Genomic DNA, 26,056 nt, shown 5'->3' with positions numbered 1-26,056 from the left:
AGGCAAATGGTATGTTGGCCTTCATAGCGAGAGGATTCGAGTACAGGAGCAAGGATGTCTTGCTGCAGTTGTACAGGGCCTTGGTGAGACCATACCTTGAGTATTGTGTGCAGTTTTGGTCGCCTTATCTGAGGAAGGATGTTCTTGCCATGGAGGGAGTGCAACGAAGAGTCACCAGACTGATACCTGGGATGGCAGGAATGACGTATGAGGAGAGATTGGGTCGATTGGGCTTATATTCGTTAGAGTTTAGAAGAATGAGAGGGGATCTCATTGAAACTTATAAAATTCTAACAGGACTAGACAGACTAGATGCAGGAAGGATATTCCCGATGGCGGGGGTGTCCAGAACCAGGGGTCATGGTCTAAAGATAAGGGGTAAGCCATTTAGGACAGAGATGAGGAGGAATTTCTTCACCCAGAGAGTGGTGAACCTGTGGAATTTTCTACCACAGAGGGCGGTGGAGGCCAATTCATTAAATATATTCAAGAAGGAGTTAGATATATTTCTTAAGGCTAAAGAGATCAAGGGGTGTGGGGAGAAAGCAGGGACAGGGTACTGAATTTGGATGATCAGCCATGATCTCATTGAATGGCGGAGCAGGCTCGAGGGGCCGAATGGCCGACTCCTGCTCCTATCTTCTATGTTTCTATGTTTCAGGCCCACCAGCCTGTTCCGCCATATAATTAGATTATGGCTGATCTATACCTTAAATCCATTTGCCTGCATCCATTTTTCTCGATGCCCTTGATACCCTTACCCAACTAAAATCTATCCATCTCAGTCTTGAAAGCTTCCCATGACTCAGCATCCACAGCTTTTTGTGGGGGAGCGAGTTCCGGAGTTCTACTGCCCTTCCTGATTTTGCTTCTGAACAGCCTAGCTCTAATCTTAAGATGATGCCCCTTTGTTCTGGATTCCCTCGCCTCTCCGCAGCGACCCTGTCACATCATTTCAAAATGTTAGCTCACCCCTCAATCTTCTATCCGCAAGGGTGTACGGGCCAGGTTTTAGCCACGCGTGTTTATGCAGGTGTCCTGCATAGGAGCAGACATTCACTCCTGCGCACATCCTGACTGGACTCGAACATCCAAATCAGCTTGCGACCTTTCGCGACCCCTTGCCACTTTGCTGCAATCCTTTCTGGATGGTACAGCAGCCTAAATGGTTGTGGTCCTATACTAGCAAACTGGAGGTTATGAACTCCAAATCCCAAGGTGTGAAATTAAATTCAATAAATCTGGTAAATTTGGGGGCGGGCATCAGGAAATGAGCCTGAAGCATTGCTAGATAGTTGTACTCCGAATGTGACTCCAGTATGGTTGACTCTTAATGCCCTCTTACTGGTCAAGTGAGGATGGGTGATGAATACTGCCCACATTCCAAAATCAAACTAAGAAACTCTTAACTCACTCCTTCCTAGGACCTCAAAACTATGGAACACGTTGCTGTCCCTCCTCCCATGTTCCCTTCCTCCTAAAATCTACAGGCTTTTAATACCCAAGTTTATTGTTGCCTAACAATTCATTCCTGATTTACCTGGTCCCGTCTCTTTTTAATCTTGGTGAAGGCTTGCATTGCCTATTCATTGGATGGCTCAATAATAATAAAGTGATCTTCCATAAGAACTTAAGAATTAGGAGCAGGAGTAGGACATATGGCTCCTTGAGCCTATTCCACCAATCAATGAGATCATGGCTGATCTTCTACATCAACTCCACTTTCCCGCACTATCCCCATATCCCTCGATTCTCTTAGTGCCCAAAAATCTATCGATCTCTGTCTTGAATGTACTCAACGACTGAGCCTCCACAGCCCTCTGGGGTAGAGAATTCCAAAGATTCACCACCCTCTGAGTGAAGAAATATCTCCTCATCTCAGTCCTAAATGGCCGACCCCTTACCCTGAGACTGTGACCCCTGGTTCTAGACTCGCCATCCAAGGGAAACAGCCTCTCAGCATCTACCCTGTCAAGCCCTCAAAACTGTCTATCCTGTGACAGTCCATCAGAAGGTCCTGATGTTCTTTTCACACAATGATTGATTGAACAGTTCACCTCGAATTTTAAATTAACTTCAATTATTGCCCATTAATCCCAAGGAGAATTATCAATTGGCTCCATAGATTGATAGCAATTTGGATCACATTTACATTACCAGCATGGCTAATACATCTAGAATAATTAGGGTCACTAGACACGCACTATATACACATTACATAAAGCACTTTGCCTAATCATTTCAGCTCACATTTTTTGTTAAAGAGATTGAATGCCACTTCGAATAACCACTGCATCACTTAATTATTTGTGTTACAAACTTTCAGGTATAAAAAATAGCTTTACAGAGTATAACCCGAACAACAGGCCTTAGGACCAAGAGAAAGGATGGAACGATAATGGACACTTAGCCACCCAACAGACCATGCAATGAGCAGGAGACTCCTCGACTTATCCAATCTCCCAAATAAAGTTTCCACAAAGAGCTGATTCTGTATAAAATTTCTGTCCGATCCTTGCATGGAATCAAGGAAGAGCGCAAATGAACATTCTAATCTTCAGAATTCAACTCATCCCATCAATAACATACCCATGGTCTCAGTGAGGTTCCCACTGGGAGATCCGAAGACCAAGATTTGCTGTCCGCCATTTTAACGGAGTTACCACCTTACTTAAAATGGCGGGTGAAGGGCATTTCACGCACAGTCACTAAACCCGTTCATTACTAATGCTGCATTGTGTGACTGAAACCCACACGACGCTTACTGAGAGCCTGGCCGATTGCCTTCTCTCTCTCCCATTTATTAAATAAGCATCAGCTTCGTGCTCTGACAAGATTTCAGTTGTGCGTCACATTTCCAATAAGCGACAACAAAGGGTTGGCTCTGAAACTGCACCCAACCACGAAGCTGCCACCGCCAAAATAATGAAACCAAGAATGGAAGCACCCGTTCCTGATTGGCATTGACAAGTTCTTTAGTGGCTAATGTAAACTGTCTATTACGGAGACCGTTATTGGGCGGGGGGGGGGGTGAAACCAGCGTCGCACCCAATCGCATCAGTTTCCTGACGGGCGGGTTAGGGTAAAACTGCCTCCAACTGGTTCCATTATTTCCAATAATTGCCCATCATAGCTTTGGGCGAATGGACATCATTCCTTATAATGAGACAAACATCAGTTCATAAAAAGGGAAAGATGCACCAAGACTTTACATACTTCTCATAATAAATTTGGAGATACACACTAATAGGTCCTCATCATTTCCAGTTAGCAAGACCCTTCACCTTTTAAATTAAATAGACTTGTTCTGTCTTAATCGCCAGTTATTTAGATCTCAAATTCCATTTGTGATGCTTCAGTAACATTATGGAGACAGCTTAAGGAATCGAAATTCCTTTTCTGTTCTGTGTAAACAGTATGATTCATAATGAAAGTGTTTATACGGTACAATGTTTATCTAAGTTCCCAGTTCTAACTGCAAAACAATAGTCACTGTGCATCCAACATTGTGTGTGAAGCCCTTGGAGATATTGCCATGGGGCGCTATGTAACGCAGGTCTTTCTAGTTTCCGCTGGACCAATCACGCAAGTCCACTTATGCACATTCAGTCCATTAGGGTAGCGCTCTCGCCTCTGAGTCAGAAAGTTGTGGGTTCATAGTCCCAATCCAGAGACTTGAGCACAAAATCTGAGTGACTCCGCTGCACTGTCGGAGGTGCCATCTTTCGGATGAGACATTAAACCCGTCTGCTGTCGGATCCCACGGCACTGTTTTAAAGAAGAGCAGGGGAGTTCTCCCCGGTGCCCGTGCCAATATTTATCCCTCAACCAACATCACTAAAAACCAGATTATCTGGTCATTATCACATTGTTGTTTTTGGCAGCTTGCTGTGCACAAATTGGTTTCCCAATTTCCTACATTACAACCGTGACTACACTTCAAAAGTACTTCATTTGCTGTAAAGGCTTTTCACATGACCCACATTAATGAGCCTCCAGGCCCTCTCCATTAGTAAACTGGTAACAGAGCTGCACACTGCCTACTGCGATCGAAGAAGCTACTTCCCAACAGAAGTAGTGCTCCCCTGGCTGGACTACCACCTCCCTAAACTTGAGTTCGTCCAAAACTGCCCGTATGCTAACTCACACCAAGTCGCGTTCGCCCATCACCCCCTTTCCTAACTCACACCGTCCCGTTCACCCATCACCCCTGTCCTAACTCACATCAAGTCCCATTCACCCATCACCCCCTTTCCTAACTCACACCGTCCCGTTCACCCATCACCCCTGTCCTAACTCACACCAAGTCCCATTCACCCATCACCCCCTGTCCTAACTCACACCAAGTCCCATTCACCCATCACCCCTGCCCTAACTCACACCAAGTCCCGTTCACCCATCACCCCCTGTCCTAACTCACACCAAGTCCCGTTCACCCATCACCCCGTCCTAACTCACACCAAGTCCCATTCACCCATCACCCCGTGTCCTAACTCACACTGTCCCGTTCACCCATCACCCCCTGTCCTAACTCACACCAAGTCCCGTTCACCCATCACCCCCGTCCTAACTCACACCAAGTCCCGTTCACCCATCACCCTCTGTCCTAACTCACACCAAGTCCCATTCACCCATCACCCCCTGTCCTAACTCACACTGTCCCGTTCACCCATCACCCCCTGTCCTAACTCACACCAAGTCCCGTTCACCCATCACCCCCGTCCTAACTCACACCAAGTCCCGTTCACCCATCACCCTCTGTCCTAACTCACACCAAGTCCCGTTCACCCATCACCCCCGTCCTAACTCACACCAAGTCCCATTCACCCATCACCCCTGCCCTAACTCACACCAAGTCCCGTTCACCCATCACCCCCTGTCCTAACTCACACCAAGTCCCGTTCACCCATCACCCCCTGTCCTAACTCACACCAAGTCCCGTTCACCCATCACCCACTGTCCTAACTCACACCAAGTCCCGTTCACCCATCACCCACTGTCCTAACTCACACCAAGTCCCATTCACCCATCACCCCTGCCCTAACTCACACCAAGTCCCGTTCACCCATCACCCCCTGTCCTAACTCACACTGTCCCGTTCACCCATCACCCCCTGTCCTAACTCACACCAAGTCCCGTTCACCCATCACCCCCTGTCCTAACTCACACCGTCCCGTTCACCCATCACCCCCTGTCCTAACTCACACCAAGTCCCGTTCACCCATCACCCACTGTCCTAACTCACACCGAGTCCCGTTCACCCATCACCCCCTGTCCTAACTCGCACCAAGTCCCATTCACCCATCACCCCTGTCCTAACTCGCACTAAGTCCCGTTCACCCTTCACCCTGTGCTCGCTGACCTACATTGGCTCCCAGTCCCGCAACGCCTCGATTTTAAAATTCTCATCCTTGTTTTCAAATCCCTCCATTGCCTCACCTCTCCCAATCTTTGTAATCTCCTCCAGCCCCACAACCACTGCCCCCCCCCGCCCCGAGAAGATACCTGCACTCCTCCAATTCTTGCACATCCCCAATTTTAATCACTCTACCATTGTCTTCAGCTGCCAGGGCCCGAAGCTCTAGAATTCCCTTCCTAAACCTCTTTACCTCGCTACCTCTCTCTCTCCTCCTTTAAGGCCCTTCTTAGAACCTGCCTCTTTGACCAAGCCTCTCTTCATATTTCCTTATGTGGCTCAGTGTCAAATTTTGTTTGATAACACTCCTGTGAAGCGCCTTGGGTAGAGTCAACACGGATTTCTGAAAGGGAAATCATGTTTGACGAATCTGTTAGAGTTTTTTGAGGTTGTAACTAGCAGAATAGATAAGGGGGAACCAGTGGATGTGGTGTATTTGGATTTTCAGAAGGCATTCGATAAGGTGCCACACAAGAGGTTATTAAACAAAATTAGGGTTCATGGGATTGGGGGTAATATACTAGCTTTGAGGATTGAGGATTGGTTAACAACTAAAAACAGAGAGTAGGAATAAACAGATTGTTTTCGGGTTGGCAGACTGTAACTAGTGGGGTACCACAAGGATCAATGCTTGGGCCTCAGTTATTCACAATCTACATCAATGATTTGGATGAGGGGACCAAATGTAATATATCCAAGTTTGCTGATGATACAAAGCTAGGTGGGAATATAAGTTGTGAGGAGGATGCAAAGAGGCTTCAAGGGGATCTCGACAGGCTAAGTGAGTGGGCAAGAACATGGCAAATGGAATATAATGTGGAGAAATGTGAAGTTATGCACTTTGGTGGGAAAAATAGAAAAGCAGAGTATTTTTTAAATGGTGAGAGATTGGGAAATGTTGGGTGTTCAGAGGGACCTGGGTGTCCTTGTACACAAATCACTGAAAGTTAACATGCAGGTACAGCAAGCAATTAAGAAAGCAAATGGTATGTTGGTCTTTATTACAACAGGATTTGAGTATAAGAGTAAAGACGTCTTACTCCAATTATATAGGGCCCTGGTGAGACCACAACTGGAGTATTGTGTACAGTTTTGGTTCCCTTACCTAAGGAAGGATATACTTGACATAGAGGGGGTGCAACGAAGGTTCACTAGACTGATTCCTGGGATGGGGGGATTGTCCTATAAGAGATTGAGTTGACTAGGCCTATATTCTCTAGAGTTTAGAAGGAGAGGTGATCTAATTGAAACATACAAAATTCTTACAGGGCCTGACAGGGTAGATGCAGGGAGGATGTTTCCCCTGGCTGGGGAGCCTAGAACCAGGGGTCACAGTCTGAGAATAAGGGGTCGGTCATTTAGGACTGAGATGAGGAGAAATTTCTTCACTCAGAGGGTGGTGAATCTTTGGAATTCTCTACCCCACAGGGCTGTGGAGGCTCAGTCATTGAGTATATTCAAGACAGAGATCGATAGATTTTAGGATATTAAGGGAATCGAGAGATATGGAGATCGGGCGGGAAAGTGGAGTTGAGGTAGAAGATCAGCCATGATCTTATTGAATGGCGGAGCAGGCTCGAGGGGCCCAATGGCTTCCTTCTGCTCCTATTTCTTATGTTCTTGTGTCATGCTACATTAGAGGTGCTATATAAATGCAAGTTGTTGTTGGTGTAAGATTGACGCAGTTCACTAAAATGTTTCCTGGTCTTCATTGTTGCGCCATCCAGTGAAAGTGACACTGATATCCTAACACTGACGGTCAGAAGCGGTGTGAGCTCACCGCCTCCAGTCAGTAAGCACACCACCAGAGGTGTGTAGCAGGAAGGGGGAATTCTGGTTCCTCGTCCCACCAGGCAAAAAACAGCGGCGAGCAGAAGGAGACGCTTTTTTTTGAAGGCAGCGAGTTGTTGCGATCTGGAATGTGCTGCCTGAAAGGGCGGTGGAAGCTGATTTATTTCAAAGGGGAATTGGAGACAAGCCAGTCTGCGGCAATTAAACTCTCCTCAGTTCTCTGAATCATTCCAGTCATATAACAAGTACTCTTAATGTATTGCTGCAGAGAAACATGTAGGGTTTAATTCCCTCATAGCAACTCATCTGGCATTAGCTTGGCAAACAGTTGCAGTTCTTGGTTATTACGTATATGCGTAGTATGTAAATTTCAAAATGACTGGTGAATCAATCACATTAGATAAAGAACTTAGGAGGAATTTCTGTACTGGCGAGAATGTGGAACTCGCTGCCAAAGGGAGTGGTTGAAGTGTTGATGCATTGAAGGGGAGGCTTGATATATACATGAGGGAGTTTGGAATAGAGGGATGTGGAGCCGAGTGTGGGAAGCGGAAATTAGTGTGAGAGGAGGCTAGTGTGGGGTATACACATCAGTGCTGACCAGTTGGGCTGAGAGGCCTGTTTTTGCGCTGTAGATTCTATGTAACAGTAGGCATTGGGAACAAGGGGGCACGGACTGAGAATTTTATCACCAGAAAACAAAGTTAAAAGATTTTTTTTCACGCAGGTGGTTATCAGAACATGGAATGCTTTAGCACAAGTGACCACTGAGGCAGAGACCATAATATCGTTTAAGAGAGAATTGGATAAGCATTTGAAAAGGAGGAATGCAAAAACAGAGGGGTAAAGGGACAGGAAAATGGGATTAGAGTAATAACAACAACAACTTACATAGAATTTACAGCACAGAACCAGGCCATTTGGCCCAACTGGTCCATGCTCCACATGAGCCTTCTCCCACCCCACTTCATCTCACTCTGTCAGCATACCCATCTACTCCTTTCGCCTTCATGTACTTATCTAGCTTCCTCTTAAAAGCATCTCTGCTATTCGCCTCAACTACTCCCTGTGGTAGCGAGTTCCACCTTCTCACCACTCTCTGGGTGAAGAACTTGCATTTACACAGCGCCTCTAATGCAGTAAAATGTCCCAAGGCGCCAAGCCAAAGAAGGAGGCATTAGGAGGGGCGGGCACTGCTCGAGGCACTGAGGTAACGCACCACTTTTGGCCACTAGTGTTAGGTAGGTTTTAAGGAAGCTTTCAGAGAGAGGGAGAGAGAGATGGAGAGGTTGAGGGAGGGAATTTCGGAGCTTAGGGCTCTCTAGATGGCTGAAGGCATGGCCGCCAAATGGTGAGGCGCAGGGAGGTGGGGGGATGGGCAAGGGGCCAGAGTTGGAGGAACGCAGAGGTCTCAGAGGGTTGTAGGGCTGGAGGAAGTCACAGAGGTAGGATAGCTCCAGTTGTACAGCTAGTACTACAGGAACGATGACCAAGTGGTGTCCTTCTGTGCTGTGACATCTGTGATTCCATCAGGGCAAACTGCAATAATCCAGGAGGGCGGCTGAAGTTAAGCTTTAGGTCTGGGCACTGCCAGTCAACCCCTGAGGGACATTTTCTGGCCGCTGTGCATTATTTGAGTATTTAGGAAGTATTTCTCCCAGTCTCTGACTGGAATAAAGGCAGTCAATGGCTGGCTCGTTCTGTTTCCCTCTGTCTTTGACTGATGGGTCTTATCTGCGTATGCTCAATCACGGTTAAGAAAGAAAATGTTCCAAACATTTGAAACTTCATCGTGTTTTGTTTTTGAAGTAAGAGCAATAAATATTCTGAGATCAGATCAGCGGAGAGCGAGGTGTCAATTTAGTAATTCCCAGGATGGAATTCCTCTCCAACAGCAAAAAGGTGAATTCCTGTTTAGTCTCCATGGTTACTGACTTGCTGGTGAAATATTAGGGGTGCACAACATTGTAACTTGCGATTTAGGTGTCAGCTGTGGCTCAGTGGGTAGCACTCTCACCGCGGAGTCAGAAGGTTGTGGGTTCAAGTCCCACTCCAGAGACTTGAGCACAAAAATCCAGGCTGACACTCCAGTGCAGTGCTGAGGGAGTGCTGCACTGTCGGAGGTGTCGTCTTTCGGATGAGACGTTAAACCGAGGCCCTGTCTGCCCTCGCAGGTGGATGTAAAAGGTCCCATGGCACTATTTCAAAGAAGAGCAGGGGGAGTTATCCCACCCAGTGTCCTTGGCCAATATTTATCCCTCAACCAACATCACTAAAAAAAGATGATCTGGTCATTATCGTATTGCTGTTTGTGGGAGCTTGCTGCGCGCAAATTGGCTGCTGCGTTTCCTACATTACAACAGTGACTACACTTCAAAAGTACTTCCTTGGCTGTAAAGCGCTTTGGGATGTTCTGAGATCATGAAAGGCCCTATATAAATGCAAGTCCGCGGTTTCATCAGTGGGTTGTTATTAGCAGAGGAAGCTGACTATTCCCTTGTTCTTTAACTAAAGAGAGGAATTTCTCCCTACTTATCAGTAAATATTGCTGTTTAATATTAACAACAACTTGCATTTACACAGCACCTTGAATGTAGAAAAGTGTCCCAGACTGAGCCGGAGATGTTTGGGTGGGGTGTGGGAGGCTGGGGGGGCTGAGTAAATAGACTCTGTTTCCGAAAAATAGACTGTTTGCCGTAAGTCCCGCCCCGCCTCCAGCTCATTGGTTGATACAGTGGCGTCAATACTCACTTCCTATTTTAAACCCCTACGAACTCCCGCAATGTGACAGCATGAAGGCAACAGTTAACTGTTCACGATGCCATAGGCCAGGCGCCTTGCGAAATGGAGCAGGCTTCAGCACCAGGTTTTATGGTCAGGTTTCTCTTAATCCTCTTTAATATATCAGGGCATTGCTCAGAGGAGCAGCGTAAAGTGGTGTCAAGCATGTTACATAGAATTATTTTGAATTTACAGCACAGAAACAGGCCATTCGGCCCAACTGCTCCATGCCGGTGTTTATGCTCCACACGAGCCTCCTCCCACCCCTACTCCATCTCACCCTATCACCATATCCTTCGACAGGAAACTTTGTGCTATCCGGAGGTTGTATGTCCGGCAACTTCGAGCTAACGGCAGAAATCAGCAGCCGTTTTTGTTAGGTTTTTTTTCTTCCCCTAGCATCCCCAAGCATTTTTTTTAACAGCCAGGCTCTGGAAAGCATCTCTGTAGCTTAGCAACAGCTTCAGAGACGCTTCCAAGGTACGGGCCGAGTGTTGACAAGCTGTTGCTAAGCAACAGTCTTTGTTGTCAGATACGGAGATGAAAAGCTCCGTATCTGATAACATTGACGCTGGTCTATCCGGAAGTTTTGAGGGAACGGCAGCAGCTCGGTCCCGTGGGTGCCGGATAGCACAAAGTTTCCTGTATTCCTTTCTCCCTCATGTACTTATTGAACTTCCCATTAAATGCATCTATGCTATTCACCTCAATCACTCCCTGTGGTAGTGAGTTCCACATTCTAACCAGTCTCTCTCGGTAAAGAAGTTTCTCCTGAATTCCTTATTGGATTTATTAGTGACTACTTTATATTGATAAACCCCTAGTTTTAGATTCCCCCACAAGCAGGAAACATCTTCTCTAGGTCTGGTAGATGGATCCAACATGTTGATGGGCACTCAAGATATTTGTGTTCTTACTGCGGCCAACCCTTTAAAGAGACATTGCGGTAACTTCTAGAACAGTGTAGCTCACCCCTGAGCAAACAGAATCGGGCTCCCTTACAACAATTAAATATCGCGCAACTTGTTTCTTTGAAGATTGTCCTTTTTTACTTGTCTCGATCCGTGAGTTCAAAAATTTAAAAAAAAACATTTGATTCTTTTTTTTTTAAGCAAGCAGCGCATCTGAAAAAAGTTTGACTTTGGTACAATACCATCTCCTTTGTGCCAAGGCTAAAAACGGGGTGAAATCGCTGAGTTAATGGGACAGCGTCAAACTCCGCCGAGGGCCCCTACTGTCTACCCATTCACTGTAGGCTGTCAGAGACAGGAATCGCACACAGACGGATTTAGCCCGTACCTGAGCTAATGCCACGGCCGCCCAATTTCGCTCTGTAACATCCTCTTCCTCGGCCCCTGGAAAAATCATTTGCACGCGCCGTGACAGGGCGCCACCTTGCACCGAGCAAAGAGCATCGTTCCGTCTTCTGGTGACGAGAAATAATGGATCTTTCAACGCAGGGAGGTTCAGGCCCCACAGGATTATTTGCGAGAAGCAGTCACATATTTTCACAACAACAAAGATGGACGACACCGCTTCTGGTCAAAACAAATGCCACTTCACAATATTGCTGTATTTACGTCACATGTAGTAACACACCCCAAATACAACAGCCAACTATACAAAGAAGGGAACTTCGCCCCGCATTTCTTTTTTTTTTTACACACAGTTTTCATCAAATAACTTTCCTCAGGGATCTAGGTCCACCCTATGGGGTCCTAATACCCTTCCAGTTGCAATCAAGCACTGTTGATAGCCTCCACTGATAGAGTAGAGGCTACACTTGAGTTTTTAATGTGCATCTAGCGCATTCAGGAATTGATCATATTGAGATAAAGAACATGTAAGGAGGGAGATCTGAGCTCTCTCTCCATATCTGACCCTCTCCTCTGGAAAGCAAATTACTTCTTAGTCAGATTCTGTCAAGCTCTTAGGCCTCAGGCCGACAGACCTTCATGCTACTAATTTAGACGATGTTAGAGACAGAAAAAGTGACCCTTTACTTTTAGATCTCCTTTGGGGCATAACTGCGTTTCTCAATGATGGTTACAGTTAGTGAAGAAGGTTTTACTCAGTCACTGGCAAACTTCTTACCATTAATCAGGAGCTTGTAACCTCTCCAGCAAGTTGACACTTAATTCTGTCATAAGTAGCAACCAAGAAACGAGGATGAAATACCTTTGCTTCATCTGATAGAAAGCAAAGTGTTTTTTATTAATATAAATCTCACTCTCTCTCTCCTTCGAGCAATCTGCTGCATCTTACAACGAGAGACGGCGGGCTGAAGGTTTGCCTCTTCCGCCAGTTGCAATAGGACATGAAGCAGAAGTTATACTGTGTATATCAGCAGTGATCAGCCAAAATATGGGTCTTGAATGAAGGTAAAGGCAGACTCTGGCTTGAGGATTAATGATTATGTGCGCTCAGCCGCAACATAAAAAGTGGCCATTTTGTTTTCAAAGCAGGCGGTCACATGGCTGCAGCAAAGCTCACAGCAAACACCACCAAAACATCGAAGGTACACAAGCTGCAATATTTCCTCGCCGTTTACTCTTACATCTGCTTCCGTATGAGGTTATGTGTCACCATATAGGGCTATGTGTCATTGTATAGGGCCATGTGTCACCGTATAGGGCTATGTGTCACCCTATGAGATTATGTGTCACCCTATGAGGTTATGTGTCACCCTATGAGGCTATGTGTCACCGTATAGGGCTATGTGTCACCCTATGAGGTTATGTGTCACCCTATGAGGCTATGTGTCACCCTATGAGGTTATTTGTCACCCTTTGAGACTATGTGTCACCCTATGAGGCTATGTGTCACCCTATGAGGCTATGTGTCACCCTTTGAGGTTATGTGTCACCCTATGAGGTTATGTGTCACCGTATAGAGCTATGTGTCACCATATAGGGCTAGGTGTCACCATATAGGGCTAGGTGTCACCGTATAGAGCTATGTGTCACCGTATAGGGCTAGGTGTCACCGTATAGGGCTAGGTGTCACCGTATAGGGCTATGTGTCACCCTATGAGGCTATGTGTCACCCTATGAGGTTATGTGTCACTCTATGAGGTTATGTGTCACCCTATGAGGCTATGTGTACCCTATGAGGTTATGTGTCACTCTATGAGGTTATGTGTCACCCTATGAGGCTATGTGTCACCCTATGAGATTATGTGTCACTGTATAAGGTGACAACCATCATACAAGGCCGAATGTCTTGCTTTCGCAGGCGTGGAACAGCGAGATGAAGGCGGAAAATGTCATCCCTTAAGAGGCTGACCGCTAACACTAAAAGCGGCATGTTGACAAACCGACTCGGCATCTGAGAAATGTGACAGGCAAATTAAGCAACGGACCTCCAGACTGAGCAAGACAGAAGGAAGTGAGTCAAGTCCCACAGCATCAAACATCGTGCCGCTGATGCGCGTCGTCCACAGAGATGCCTGCGGTGGGTAGGAAGAGTTCGCTAAGAGAGCGAGCTACCAAGGCTCGAAAAAGTCAGCATTTTAGCCCCAACCCGTGACACCTAATCATTTTTCTTTTAAGAAACAGCTCGTTTTTTGGGGGAGAACGGGGAAACAATAATGGGATGCTTCAAACCAGAAACATTGCGCGCCGGCCAGGAACGCAACACCTTTACACGGAGGGCAATATAAATATCATGACTTTGAATGGCGGCCTTGTTTGGACGCGGGCTTTTGAAGCTTCTTACGTCAAAGAGGGGAGGGGAGGTGGGGGGTGGAGGGGTTACTTGGCCCTGGCGGTTCATGTGGCCAGGTTTTCAGCGTTAACGGTGGACATCCGGATTTGCGAGCTGCTCTTGCTCAGTACGGAGAGCTGGGTTCCGCCATTGACCCCGCTGCTGGCCAGGGACGGGTGCCGGTGCTTGAAGTCAACAGCAAAATACCGGTTTACTTTCCAGCTCCTCCACTTCCGCTTGATCTCGGACTGTACCTTTGGGAAGAAACTTAAAAATGTCATTTGAATGTACTCAGCTGCATCGGAACCGAAGGGATCAATCACAAAGCCAAGTAAACAGCAAGAGAGAGAGAAAAAGCTAAAATAAAAAGTTTAATTTTCTTTTATTTTAATCTTTTCAGGAAGAAAAAAATTAAAAGAACAACTTACCTCGCCATTGAGGAAACAGTACAGAACTGCCACAACAAACCCCTGCAAGGAATAAACAAGTCACATCCAGAATTAGTGCAGTAAAAGAAACTATTAGTATTACACCGGGATCTAAGCCGAGCATTGAGCTCCATTCAGCTCATAGGCCTCGGCTTTCGGCCGCCATTTTGTTTATCACAGTTCTTTTCTCTCTGTGCCTCTTCTTTGAGTGTGATTCAACTGGGAGCCGGCAGTCTTTCCCCTCCACTCCCCCCCGCCCCCCCACCCCCCTTTCCCAATTTATTAAGCGGTGCGAGCCTCGACGATGAGCAGTGACTGGCTACGTGACTGCGGGAGGCCTCCTGTTGTCGGCAAGAGGTGGGGCGGAGGGGAGAGTATATCCGTCCGGTCGCTACGTGTAAACGCGGCGGCAAGGGTCCCTCAGGTTTCTCGCCGACCCGCTCTTCCGGAAAGTGTTTAGGAGGTCGCCAGAGGAAATCCCCCCCCCTCCCTTCCCCCACACCATATGTTGACACAGAGGAAATGTTCAGAAGGGGAGTCACTGGGCAGTGATCAGGAGCAGGAACTCTCCGTAATTGTTTCCCCATCCTTGCCCCCCGCGGACACTGAAATGGATGGTACCATCCGCATGACCCCTGCTGAAATCAGCTCACTCAGGCAGGCAATTAATAGCAATTCAAGATCAATTGTTGCCTCTGTATTTTCCCACGGGAGCTTTTTTTTTCCATTCTCACCTTTTACTTAAGGTTCAAACTTCTCACCAAATCGCTCCCTGGCCCTCCCGATGGTAGTGACTCCTTGCCTGGGGCACAGTTCCACAGGCACAGGCTGGCACCAGGCCGTTCTTCGCAAGGGAGCCAAGTTAGAGTGTTGGAAAACACCTCAGCATGGACTCAGCGTGCCAACCCTCCAGGATTGGCCAGGAGTCTCCAGGAATGAAAGGTTAATCTCCAGGACACCGCTGCGAGCGATACCGGGGCAATAAAAAAAACAAGTGCGCTTTTTTTCCCCCCCATTTTCTTTAAACACTTTTTGTTTATGAGTTCGAAAAATGTTGGGGAGGAGGGGGGTGGCTGGGGAAAAAAATGGCTGTTTGACTGAGAGTCAAGATCGTCCAATCAGTTGATGAAGAGTCTGTTCGCTTGCCAATTGGTGCGGGAAGGCGGGGCGCCGTGAGGATGGACGTGTCGGGCGACCAATGGCGGGTGTGCGGTGGGGGTGGGGGAGGGGAGAGGTCATGTGATGAAACCACCAGGAACACGACCGACTACGGTTGGCCGTGCTGCCATGGGCACATCAACAGGGGACGCCTCTTCTGTCATCGCTTGGGTGGCGGTCTGGCCCTCCCTAGCCCAGGGACCCATGGGGTCAACACCAGCGTAAATCAGGAGAAACCGTTTCTACTGGTGGGAGGGTCGGTAACCAGAGGACACAGATTTCAGTTCACAGGTGAAAGAACCAGAGGGGGAGATGAGGAGCATTTTTTTTTTCCGCAGCGAGTTGTGATCTGGAATGCGCTGCCTGAAAGGGCGGCGGAAGCAGATTCAACAGTAACTTTCAAAAGGGAATGGGATAAATACTTGAAAAGAGCAGAGAGTGGAATTAATTGGAGAGCTCGTTCAAAAAGCCAACACCGGCACGGTGGGTCGAAGAGCCTTACAGCGCAGGAGGAGGCCATATGATTCTATAAACACAGCCCCAGCAAAAGTCAGAGAATAGTAATCGGGAATAGGAACTGTTTCCCCAGGGAGATCAGTGTGGAGTGATCGGGAATAGGAACTGTTTCCCCAGGGAGATCAGTGCGGAGTGATCGAGAATGGGAACTGTTTCCCCAGGGAGATCAGTGTGGAGTGATCGGGAATAGGAACTGTTTCCCCAGGGAGATCAATGCGGGGTGATCGGGAATAGGAACTGTTTCCCCAGGGAGATCAGTGTGGAGTGATCGGGAACAGGAACTGTTTCCTCAGGGAGATCAGTGTGGAGTGATCGGGAATAGGAACTGTTTCCTCAGGGAGATCAGTGTGGAATGATCGGGAATAGGAACTGTTTCCTCAGAGAGATCAGTGTGGAATGATCGGGAATAGGAACTGCTTCCTCAGAGAGATCAGTGCGGAGTGATCGGGGATAGGAACTGTTTCCTCAGGGAGATCAGTGTGGAATGATCGGGAATAGGAACTGTTTCCTCAGAGAGATCAGTGTGGAGTGATCGGGAATAGGAACTGTTTCCTCAGAGAGATCAGTGTGGAGTGATCGGGAATAGGAACTGTTTCCCCAGGGAGATCAGTGCGGAGTGATCGAGAATGGGAACTGTTTCCCCAGGGAGATCAGTGCGGGGTGATCGGGAATAGGAACTGTTTCCTCAGAGAGATCAGTGCGGAGTGATCGGGAATAGGAACTGTTTCCCCAGGGAGATCAGTGCGGAGTGATCGAGAATGGGAACTGTTTCCCCAGGGAGATCAGTGCGGAGTGATCGGGAATAGGAACTGTTTCCTCAGAGAGATCAGTGTGGAGTGATCGGGAATAGGAACTGTTTCCCCAGGGAGATCAGTGCGGAGTGATCGAGAATGGGAACTGTTTCCCCAGGGAGATCAGTGCGGAGTGATCGGGGATAGGAACTGTTTCCTCAGAGAGATCAGTGCGGAGTGATCGGGGATAGGAACTGTTTCCCCAGGGAGATCAGTGCGGAGTGATCGAGAATGGGAACTGTTTCCCCAGGGAGATCAGTGCGGAGTGATCGGGGATAGGAACTGTTTCCTCAGAGAGATCAGTGCGGAGTGATCGGGGATAGGAACTGTTTCCTCAGAGAGATCAGTGCGGAGTGATCGGGGATAGGAACCGTTTCCTCAGGGAGATCAGTGCGGAGTGATCGGGGATAGGAACTGTTTCCTCAGGGAGATCAGTGTGGAATGATCGGGAATAGGAACTGTTTCCTCAGAGAGATCAGTGCGGAGTGATCGGGAATAGGAACTGTTTCCTCAGGGAGATCAGTGTGGAGTGATCGGGAATAGGAACTGTTTCCTCAGAGAGTTCAGTGTGGAGTGATCGGGAATAGGAACTGTTTCCCCAGGGAGTTCAGTGCGGAGTGATCGGGAATAGGAACTGTTTCTGCCCTTTGATTTCAGCTCCCACTAACTAGTGAAGCCTTTGCCCCCACCTCAATACTCCTCATAACAGCCGCCAGCTTAGCACATGGGAATGCAAGTGCATGAACCCATAAACCACCACACTATGGCACAGTGAATTGTGTCAGTATGTTGCAGCTATGAAGTTGGCTCGACTCGAACTTGCCCCTTGAGGTGAGAGAGCAGGACAATGCTGGGGCAGAGAACACTCTACGGCTACTATCCAGGGAAACGATCTCAGGAAAGTGCCACTCGTCTGGAATAACCTAGCAGGCACAGCACGCAGGGGCATAAATTACTTGGGTGGTTAAACTAAATGGTACAATTCTAAAGAGGGTGCATGAACAGAGAGACCTGGGGGTATATGTGCACAAATCGTTGAAGGTGGCAGGGCAGGTTGAGAAATCGGTTAAAAAAACATACGGGATCCTGGGCTTCATAAATAGAGGCATATATGGGCCAGAAATTCGGGTCCCCACGGGTGAGTACGCGCTGGGTTCTCACGCGTAGGGCCATCGAAAGTGCCGGTTTCGTGCATGCACTGCGCATGCGCGGGAAACCGGAACTTCCGTTCCCTTGAAGGGGTTCACAGGTCGAATGCATGCGCCGGAGAGGCAGCGCGTACACCTGGAGCTTCTGTTTTTTTGCAGGTTTCTCCGGGAGGGTAAGTCTCCAGCAGCTGCGCTTGTAAAAAACAGTCGCAAGGCCTGCTTTTCGCAAGGTAAGTGGTGAATTAAGTAAAATTAAAACATTTTTTCCACAGGTTTATAATTTTTAAACACTTTAAAGAAATGTAAGTTTATTTTTAGCCCCATTAAAAACAGTAATTAATTTTTTCAAAAATTTTAATTATTGTTTAAAACAGTTATTTTATGTAATTTATAGTTATTTTAAAAATGTGATGTTTTTAAAAAAATTATTTGAAGTTTTAGTTAGGTTTTGGGTCTGATCTCTATTCATAGATTTGACAGGTCTTCCTGTCAAATCTATGAATAGAGATTCCCTGCTACGATTGGCTCTCCATGGCCCACGTGATCCCAGGGGACGCTTCGAACTAACTGCGCCCCTGGGATACGCAAGCACTGTGCGCCGGCAGCTGGAGGAGGCCCAGGATCAGAATTCCACGTGGGCCCACAGCACAACGGCCGGCGCGCTAGATAAGTGCAGGTCGGGGGCTTGCACCCGCGGGAAGCCCCCGACCTGAATTTCTGGGCCATAGAGTACAAAAGCAAGGAAGTTATGATGAACCTTCATAAAACACTGTTTCGGCCTCAACTGGACTTTTGTGTCCAATTCTGGGCACCGCACTTTAGGAAGGATGAGAAGGCCTTAGAGAGGGTGCAGAAAATATTTACAAGAATGGTTCCAGGGATGAGGGACTTCAGTTATGTTTATAGACTGGAGAAGCTGGGGTTGTTCTCCTTAGAGCAGAGAAGAGTGAGAGGAGATTTGATAGAGGTATTCAAAATCATGAGGGGTTTAGACAGAGTAGATAGAGAGAAAATATCCCCATTGGCGGAAGGGTCGAGAGCCAGAGGACACAGATTTAAGGTGATTAGCAGAAGAACCAAAGGCGACATGAGGATAAACTTTTTTACGCAGCGAGTGGTTAGGATCTGGAATGCACTGCCTGAAAGGGTGGTGGAGGCAGATTCAATCACGGCTTTCAAAAGGGAATTGGATAAGTACCGGAAGGAAAACATTTGCAGGGCTACGGGGAAAGGGCGGGGGAGTGGCACTAGCTGAAATGCTCTTGCAGAGAGCCGGCACAGGCTCGACAGGCCAAATGGCCTCCTTCTGAGCTGTAACCATTCTATGATTCTATGATTAAAATACAGTTCAATGCTGTGATGGGTACTAGTGTACTAGAGGGATGAGCTTTAATAGGATTTTGCCTTCCCTACAGTAACATAGTGGTTATCATAGAATCATAGAAAAATTACGACACAGAAGGAGGCCATTCGGCCCGTCGTGTCCATGCCGGTCGGAAAAGAGCTACCCAGCCTAATCCCACCTTCCAGCACTTGGTCCGTAGCCCTGTAGGTTATGGCTCTTCAAGCGCACATCCAAGTAATTTTTAAATGTGATGAGGGTCTCTGCCTCTACCACCCTTTCAGGCAGTGAGTTCCAGACCCCCACCACCCTCTGGGTGAAGATGTTTTCCCTCATCTCCACTCTAATCCTTCTACCAACTACTTAAAATCTGTGCCCCCTGGTTCTTGGCCACTCTGCTAAGGGAAATAGGTCCTTCCTATCCATTCTATCTAGTGCTCCTCATAATGTTATACATGTTATGCCATCCTTACCCAATCTGGCCTCTACATGAAGTAACAACAGAAAATGCTGGGAAAAACTCAGCAGGTGCTGAGTTTTTCCAGCATTTTCTGTTGTTATTTCGGATTTCCAGCATCCGCAGTGTTTTGCTATTGGCCTATACATGACTCCAGTCCTACACCGACGTGGTTGACTTTTAACTGCCCTCTGAAGTGGCAGAGCAAGCCACTCCATTGTACCAAAACCACTACCAGCGGTTCAAGAAGGCCCACCAGCTTCTCAGGGGTAACTAGGGAGGTGTTAAGTCTGTGTGTTATAGTGAGAATTACTACACAGACCACAAGAGTAAATTCAACAGGTCTTTACTGGTTGGAGGTCGGACTATACTGAATACAATATTATTACACTGTGCTTATATACCGGTGTGGTCACCACCGGTATTACGTATACAGCAGCCAAAGAAAGTAGTACCTTTCTTAAGGTGGACCAGGCTTAAGTTCTCTTAAGGTGGAACAGGTTACATACACCACAATCCTCCCTTTTTAGCTTAACAGTCATATCCCCAAATAAACATAACATATATACATATATAACTTCAGGTATAACAGTTCAAAGGTTCAGTCTCTCAGGAGGCTTTCTGATTCGGCTTGGATAACGCCTTTCAGTGGTCTCTGATTCTTGTTGTTGAGGTGCCTCCTCTAGTTGGTTGCCAATGTATTGGGTGTCATCATCATCAAGTACATTCTCGGCCGAGGTAGATGCTTCAGGTTCATGAACGTCTTCCACAGCTGTCTCTGTCACAACCATGGGTTCGACCCTTGCTCTCGACTCTACCAGTTGATCCGCATGACGCCTTATCACATTATGACCAATATCTACGGTGTACATCAGAGGTCCTTGTCTGGCCCGGATTGTTCCGGACTGCCATTTGTCGTTTCCATAGCCCCTTGCCATCACTGGTTGTCCTACGTCGAAAGTTCGAGTGGTCTTGCTGTTAATATGCCGAAACTGTTTGTTTTCCACGTCCCTCCGCACATTTGGTTTTAACAAGTCCAACTTGGACCGCAACCTCCTGTTATAAAACATCATAGCAGGACTTTGGTTAGTCACGGCATGATTGGCGTTTCTATATGACATCAGGAACTTATCGACCTTGTGTTGCAGCAGAATCTGATCATCATTCATGGCCTTAATAGCCTTTTTGAATGTCTGGACAAATCTTTCAGCCAACCCGTTTGTCGCCGGATGATATGGGGCAGAGGTATAATGTTTAACTCCATTCTTCTTTAAGAATTGTTGGAATTCTTCCGATACAAACTGTGGTCCGTTGTCCGAACAGATCTGTCCTGGCAATCCGTTCCTTGCGAATATTGTTCTTAACACCGCAATTGTCTTTTCTGAAGTAGTGGTATTCATCTTGATGACTTCTGGCCATTTGGAATGTGCGTCCACCGCGATTAGGAACATGGAGTCCATGAATGGACCAGCAAAGTCAATGTGTACGCGTTGCCATGGGGCTGAAGGCCATTCCCATGGGTGTAGCGGTGCTATCGGAGGTGCATTTTGCACTTTTTGACACCCAGCGCAGCTTTTCGTTAACTCCTCAATCTGTTGGTCAATACCCGGCCACCATATGTAAGCCCTAGCAAGACTTTTCATTTTAACTCCCCCCAGATGACCTTCATGTAGTTCTTTTAAAACTCTTTCCCTTAACTTGGGAGGAATAATCACTCTTGTCCCGTACATCAAAGTACCATGGCAGACGGACAGCTGGTCTCGCCTTGCCGAGAATGCCGGTAACAGAGGATCACCCCGTGTTGGCCATCCTTTCACTGTCACCTCATAGACTCTGGACAGTGTCGGGTCGTTCCTGGTTTCTCTTTCAATACTTGCGTTGGTGACAGGTAAACACTCGATAATGGTCGAATGAAATAACTCAACAGGGTCAACTTCCGTCGTGTCTTCATCTTCAGGTAGTGGCAGGCGCGACAGGCCATCAGCATTGCCATGCTGTTTCGTACCTTTGAATTCTATCTGATATTGATGTGCCCCTAAGAAAAGAGACCATCTCTGGAGACGCTGTGCTGTCATCACCGAAACACACTTCTTAGGGTTAAAAATGGACACCAACGGTTGATGGTCCGTCAGAAGTGTGAATTTTTGGCCCTGTAGGTAATGATTAAACTTCTTCACTCCCCATACAAGGCTAAGGGCCTCCCTATCGATTTGCGCATAGTTGCGCTCAGCGGAGGTCAATGATCTGGATGCAAACGCGACTGGCCTTTCCGTGCCATTTGGCAATTTATGTGAGAGTACTGCCCCAATACCATATGGAGAAGCATCACAAGCCAACCGAATAGGCAGTGTCGGGTTGAAGTGAGCCAACACTTCCTCTGAGGTGATCAATTCTTTGCTTTTGCGAAATGCCTTCTTACAGTTTTCGCCCCAGTCCCATGGTACCCCTTTCTGTAAAAGAGCGTTCAACGGATGCAGCACCGTGGATAGATTTGGCAGAAATTTATGGTAGTAGTTAATTAATCCTAGAAACGACCTCAACTGAGAGACATTCTCCGGAGCGGGAGCCTTTACAACTGCCGCTATCTTGTCAGGAGACTTATGAAGCCCCTCCCAGTCAATGACATGACCACAGTACGAGATCCGCTTCTGGAAGAACTCACATTTCTGCCGATTTACCCTAAGTCCATACTCTTTCAGTCTGTTTAGCACCAGTTCCAAGTTAGCGAGATGCTGTTCATCACCATCACCTGTGATCAGAATGTCGTCCAGGTAACATTGTGTGCCTGGAATTCCCTGTAATACCTGCTCCATGGCCCTCTGCCAAATTGCTGGAGCCGATGCCACACCAAAAACCAGTCTATTGTACCGGTACAACCCTCGATGCGTGTTGATCGTGAGGTATTGGCGTGACTCTTCTTCAACCTCCATCTGCAAGTACGCCTGCGCCAGGTCTATCTTGGTGAAGTGTTTCCCGCCAGACAGTGAAGCGAAAATATCCTCAATCCGTGGAAGCGGATACTGCACCGTGTGAAGCACCGGATTAACGGTGATCTTGAAATCTCCACAGATGCGAACCTTCCCTGGATCTCCTGGCTTATTGTTCGCAGGACGTTTCATAACGGGAACAATGGGCGTAGCCCACTCACTCCAATCTACTTTAGACAGTACCCCTGAACGTTCTAGTGCTTCCAGCTCCGCTTCAACCGCAGGTCGTATTGCATAGGGTACCGGTCTGGCTTTAAAACATTTTGGTTGTGCATGTTCATCAATCTTGATGTTTGCCGTAATTCCTCTCAGTGTTCCCAGTCCCGGCTGGAACACCTCTTTAGCCTCATCCAATATTCTGGACAATCGTTTAGGTTTGACAGCTGTTTCCCTGGAATCTACCGTTAGTGCTTTCAAGGAGTGCCAGTCCATATTCATTTTCCTAATCCACTCCCATCCTAGTAGTGGTGGACCTCCTTCAGGTAGCACATATAAGTCCATTACTTGGCTTCCTTCGCCCTTGTGGGCCACTTCTACCTCTATTTTTCCGATGGGGTACACTCTTTGCCCCGTGTACGTTTTCAATATAATCTCCGTATCCTGTAAGGGAATATGTTGGAATAACCTTCTGTAATCTTTCTTATTCAATGCCGATCCAGTGTCCAATTCCATTTTTACTTGAACTCCTGCTATCTTAAGAGTGACCCAAATTGTCTGGAGGTCTGTATCCTTACCAACGTTGTGTATTCTTAAGCTATCCAGTTCATTACTGCTAGTGTCTGAATCTGACTTCTGTTCAGTCAAACTGTTCTTTGTCACCTTGTGTACCTTTGCATATTTTCCTTGCGGTGACTTTTTATTGCTGGTCTTCTTTCCTGACCGGCATACTTTAGCTATGTGGCCAAACCTGCCACACGTTCTGCATTCTTGGTTTTTAAACCAACACTGTTTCTGATCGTGCGTTGTCTTTCCACAACGATAACATTTGACAGAACTCAAACCCAATTTGTTTGTACCGAGTTCCGGTGGCCGTAGCTGCATTACTGCCGTGCCTCTCGCTGCGGCCTCGTGTGCTGCTGCCATAGTGACCGCCTTCTCAAGAGACAGCTCATTCTCCTCGAGCAGTCGCCTTTGTGTATCCTGTTTAAATAAACCACACACAAATCTATCTCGAAGTGCCTCTGTCAGTCCCGTTCCAAACTGACAATATTTTGCTAGCTTACGTAATTCCATCAAATATTCAGCATTGCTTTCATTTTGCCGCTGTCTTCTATCGTAAAATTTAAATCGTTCCGCTAGCATCAGCGGCGTGGGGCTAAGATGATTTTTTAGGACAGTAACAATCTGTTCGAACGTCTTATCCGCCGGTTCATCTGGTGATAACAGGTGTTTCAATTGCCCGTATGTCTTCGCACCCATTAAGTTTAGTAATGTTAGTGCTTTATCTGTCTCAGGAATTTTATTTGCCTTACAATAGTTTTGTATGCGTTCTACATACATAGCCCAGTCTTCTATATCACTGTCGAAGGCATTAATGTTCCCATGTTTAGGCATCGTAGCAATTTATCGTATTTTTAATGTTATTTAAGATGGCGGCTTCCCGCTCTTGCCGTCGTCCTCCGCCCACAAAATGGCGGTTTTCCCACGCTTGGCGGTCTTCACCCGTCCCCTGACGCTGTCTCCGCTTCACCGCGGCTCTCGCGCCTTCAGTTTCCCCAGACGCTGCGCCTTTAGCCCGAATGCGGCCCTTATCTCCGGTCGTGATCGATGTCCCGCGCTGCGCCTCTCGCTCGAAAGCGGCCCGGCCCTTATCTCTGGTCGCGATCGACCTCACCGCCCTTATTCCTCCGTCTTCCCAGCCCCGTCTGTACAGCCAACGCGGTTGACTTTCTGTCGCGTCGCTGCCCGGCTTACCCACCACGAGGTAGTAGAAGAAGCTGACAGTCGCTGATGGAGGCTTCGAGGTCAGGATGTCTTCTGCACTCCGGTTGCTCGATGCCTGCCGCTCGACGTGTCTTCCCGTAGGTGATGAGGGTGGAAACCTCTCTTCGACGTCCTGTCTGTGGACGAAGTCGCCGTGGAAATTACTGCAGCAGGGTAAGAATCGGACTCGTTGCCACTGTTAAGTCTGTGTGTTATAGTGAGAATTACTACACAGACCACAAGAGTAAATTCAACAGGTCTTTACTGGTTGGAGGTCGGACTATACTGAATACAATATTATTACACTGTGCTTATATACCGGTGTGGTTACCACCGGTATTACGTATACAGCAGCCAAAGAAAGTAGTACCTTTCTTAAGGTGGACCAGGCTTAAGTTCTCTTAAGGTGGAACAGGTTACATACACCACAGGAGGGGCAATAAATGCCGGCTTTGCCAGCAACGTGAGAGTGAATGAAAGAAAAACCTGAGCCAAAGTTGTCTGGGGAGGCGCTGAATCAAAGGGAAGAGGTCGGTTTTCCCCTTACAAGTGGGGTTGAACTGATTTGCTCTTGCTCCTCCTGGTAGCTAGCTCTGGTCAGCACAGAAAGAGACCAGGCAAAGATCATTTCACGTGAAGAAAGATATATGGTCCTCAGGGCATCTATGACGTTGAGGAGAAACTCATATTACCAAGGGAACATAAATTGGCGGACAGAGAATTCTTTTACCCACAATTTTCTCACCTGTTCTATGAAAACACCAACTCATTCTCCAACTGACACTCTCAAATTTGACACCAAGCCCACATAAAGAGATAGTAGGACAGGTGGCCAAAAGCTTGGTCGGTTTTAAGAAGCGTTTTAAAGGAGGAGAGAAGTAGATTGGTGGAGAAGTTTAGGGAAGGAATTCCAGAGCTTCAGGCCTGGCGTATGGCCGCCAATGGCGGAGAGATGAAATTCAGGGATGCACAAGAGGCCAGAATTGGAAGAACGCAGAGTTCTTGGAGGGTTGCATGGGCTGGAAGAGTTTACAGAGATAGGGAGGGGGGCGCGAGGCAATGGAGTGATTTAATCACGTGGATGAGGAATTTAAATGCGAGGCTTGATGGAGCAGGAGCCAATGTAGATCAGCGAGCACAGGGGTGGTGGGATCTGCAAGCACCGTGGAACCAAGTACCTTTCCGTGTCCTGCTGCAGCACGCTCAGCAAACTTACAGCGCTCTGACCAAGTTACCTGAAAGGATCCTAATCCCAGCTCAAACACCAGCCGTTCCCTGGTATTAACATCTTCTGGGTAAAAGGCAAAGACCGTGTAGTGAATCCCAAACAGCGGAATCAGCAGGAGGGTTGACCGAGCCAGTCTCCTGTGTGAAGTGATTGGGGGGAGGAGAAAAACAACAGCCATTAACATTGGTGAGTTCAAGAGTGATGAATAGAGTTCAAAATTATTTCTTTAACACCAACAATATAAACCGGAAGAAACTAATATTTCAATTCCTGTCACATTTTCAGGTCAACAAATAAAGTGGATAGACTGTCATGATCTTTTCCATTTTACTGGAGGAATATTGCATGCTCACCCGAGCAACTGGTTAAATTATCATAATTAGAT

The 26,056-nt window shown here is 47.3% G+C and overlaps 1 protein-coding gene across 1 annotated transcript in view; it reads right to left on the bottom strand.

Moving 5' to 3' along the window:
* Positions 1-5,508: 5,508 nt before the first annotated feature.
* adcyap1r1a (adenylate cyclase activating polypeptide 1a (pituitary) receptor type I) overlaps positions 5,509-26,056 on the bottom strand; it is a 368,079-nt gene continuing 347,531 nt past the window's right edge. The window contains exons 13-15 of the mRNA XM_085987415.1: positions 25,679-25,808; positions 14,122-14,163; positions 5,509-13,947 (exon numbers count right to left, since the gene is read on the bottom strand). Coding sequence (XP_085843541.1) covers positions 13,759-13,947; positions 14,122-14,163; positions 25,679-25,808 — 361 coding nt within the window. The 3' untranslated portion in view covers positions 5,509-13,758. The remainder of the gene's footprint in view (positions 13,948-14,121; positions 14,164-25,678; positions 25,809-26,056) is intronic.

Source organism: Somniosus microcephalus, chromosome 5 (assembly GCF_052327205.1).
Source record: "Somniosus microcephalus isolate GS21.2 chromosome 5, FLI_Smic_1.0, whole genome shotgun sequence".
Classification (NCBI taxonomy): domain Eukaryota; kingdom Metazoa; phylum Chordata; class Chondrichthyes; order Squaliformes; family Somniosidae; genus Somniosus; species Somniosus microcephalus.
Note: the sequence above shows the minus strand (reverse complement) of the source record. Positions and strands in the feature narration are given on the sequence as shown.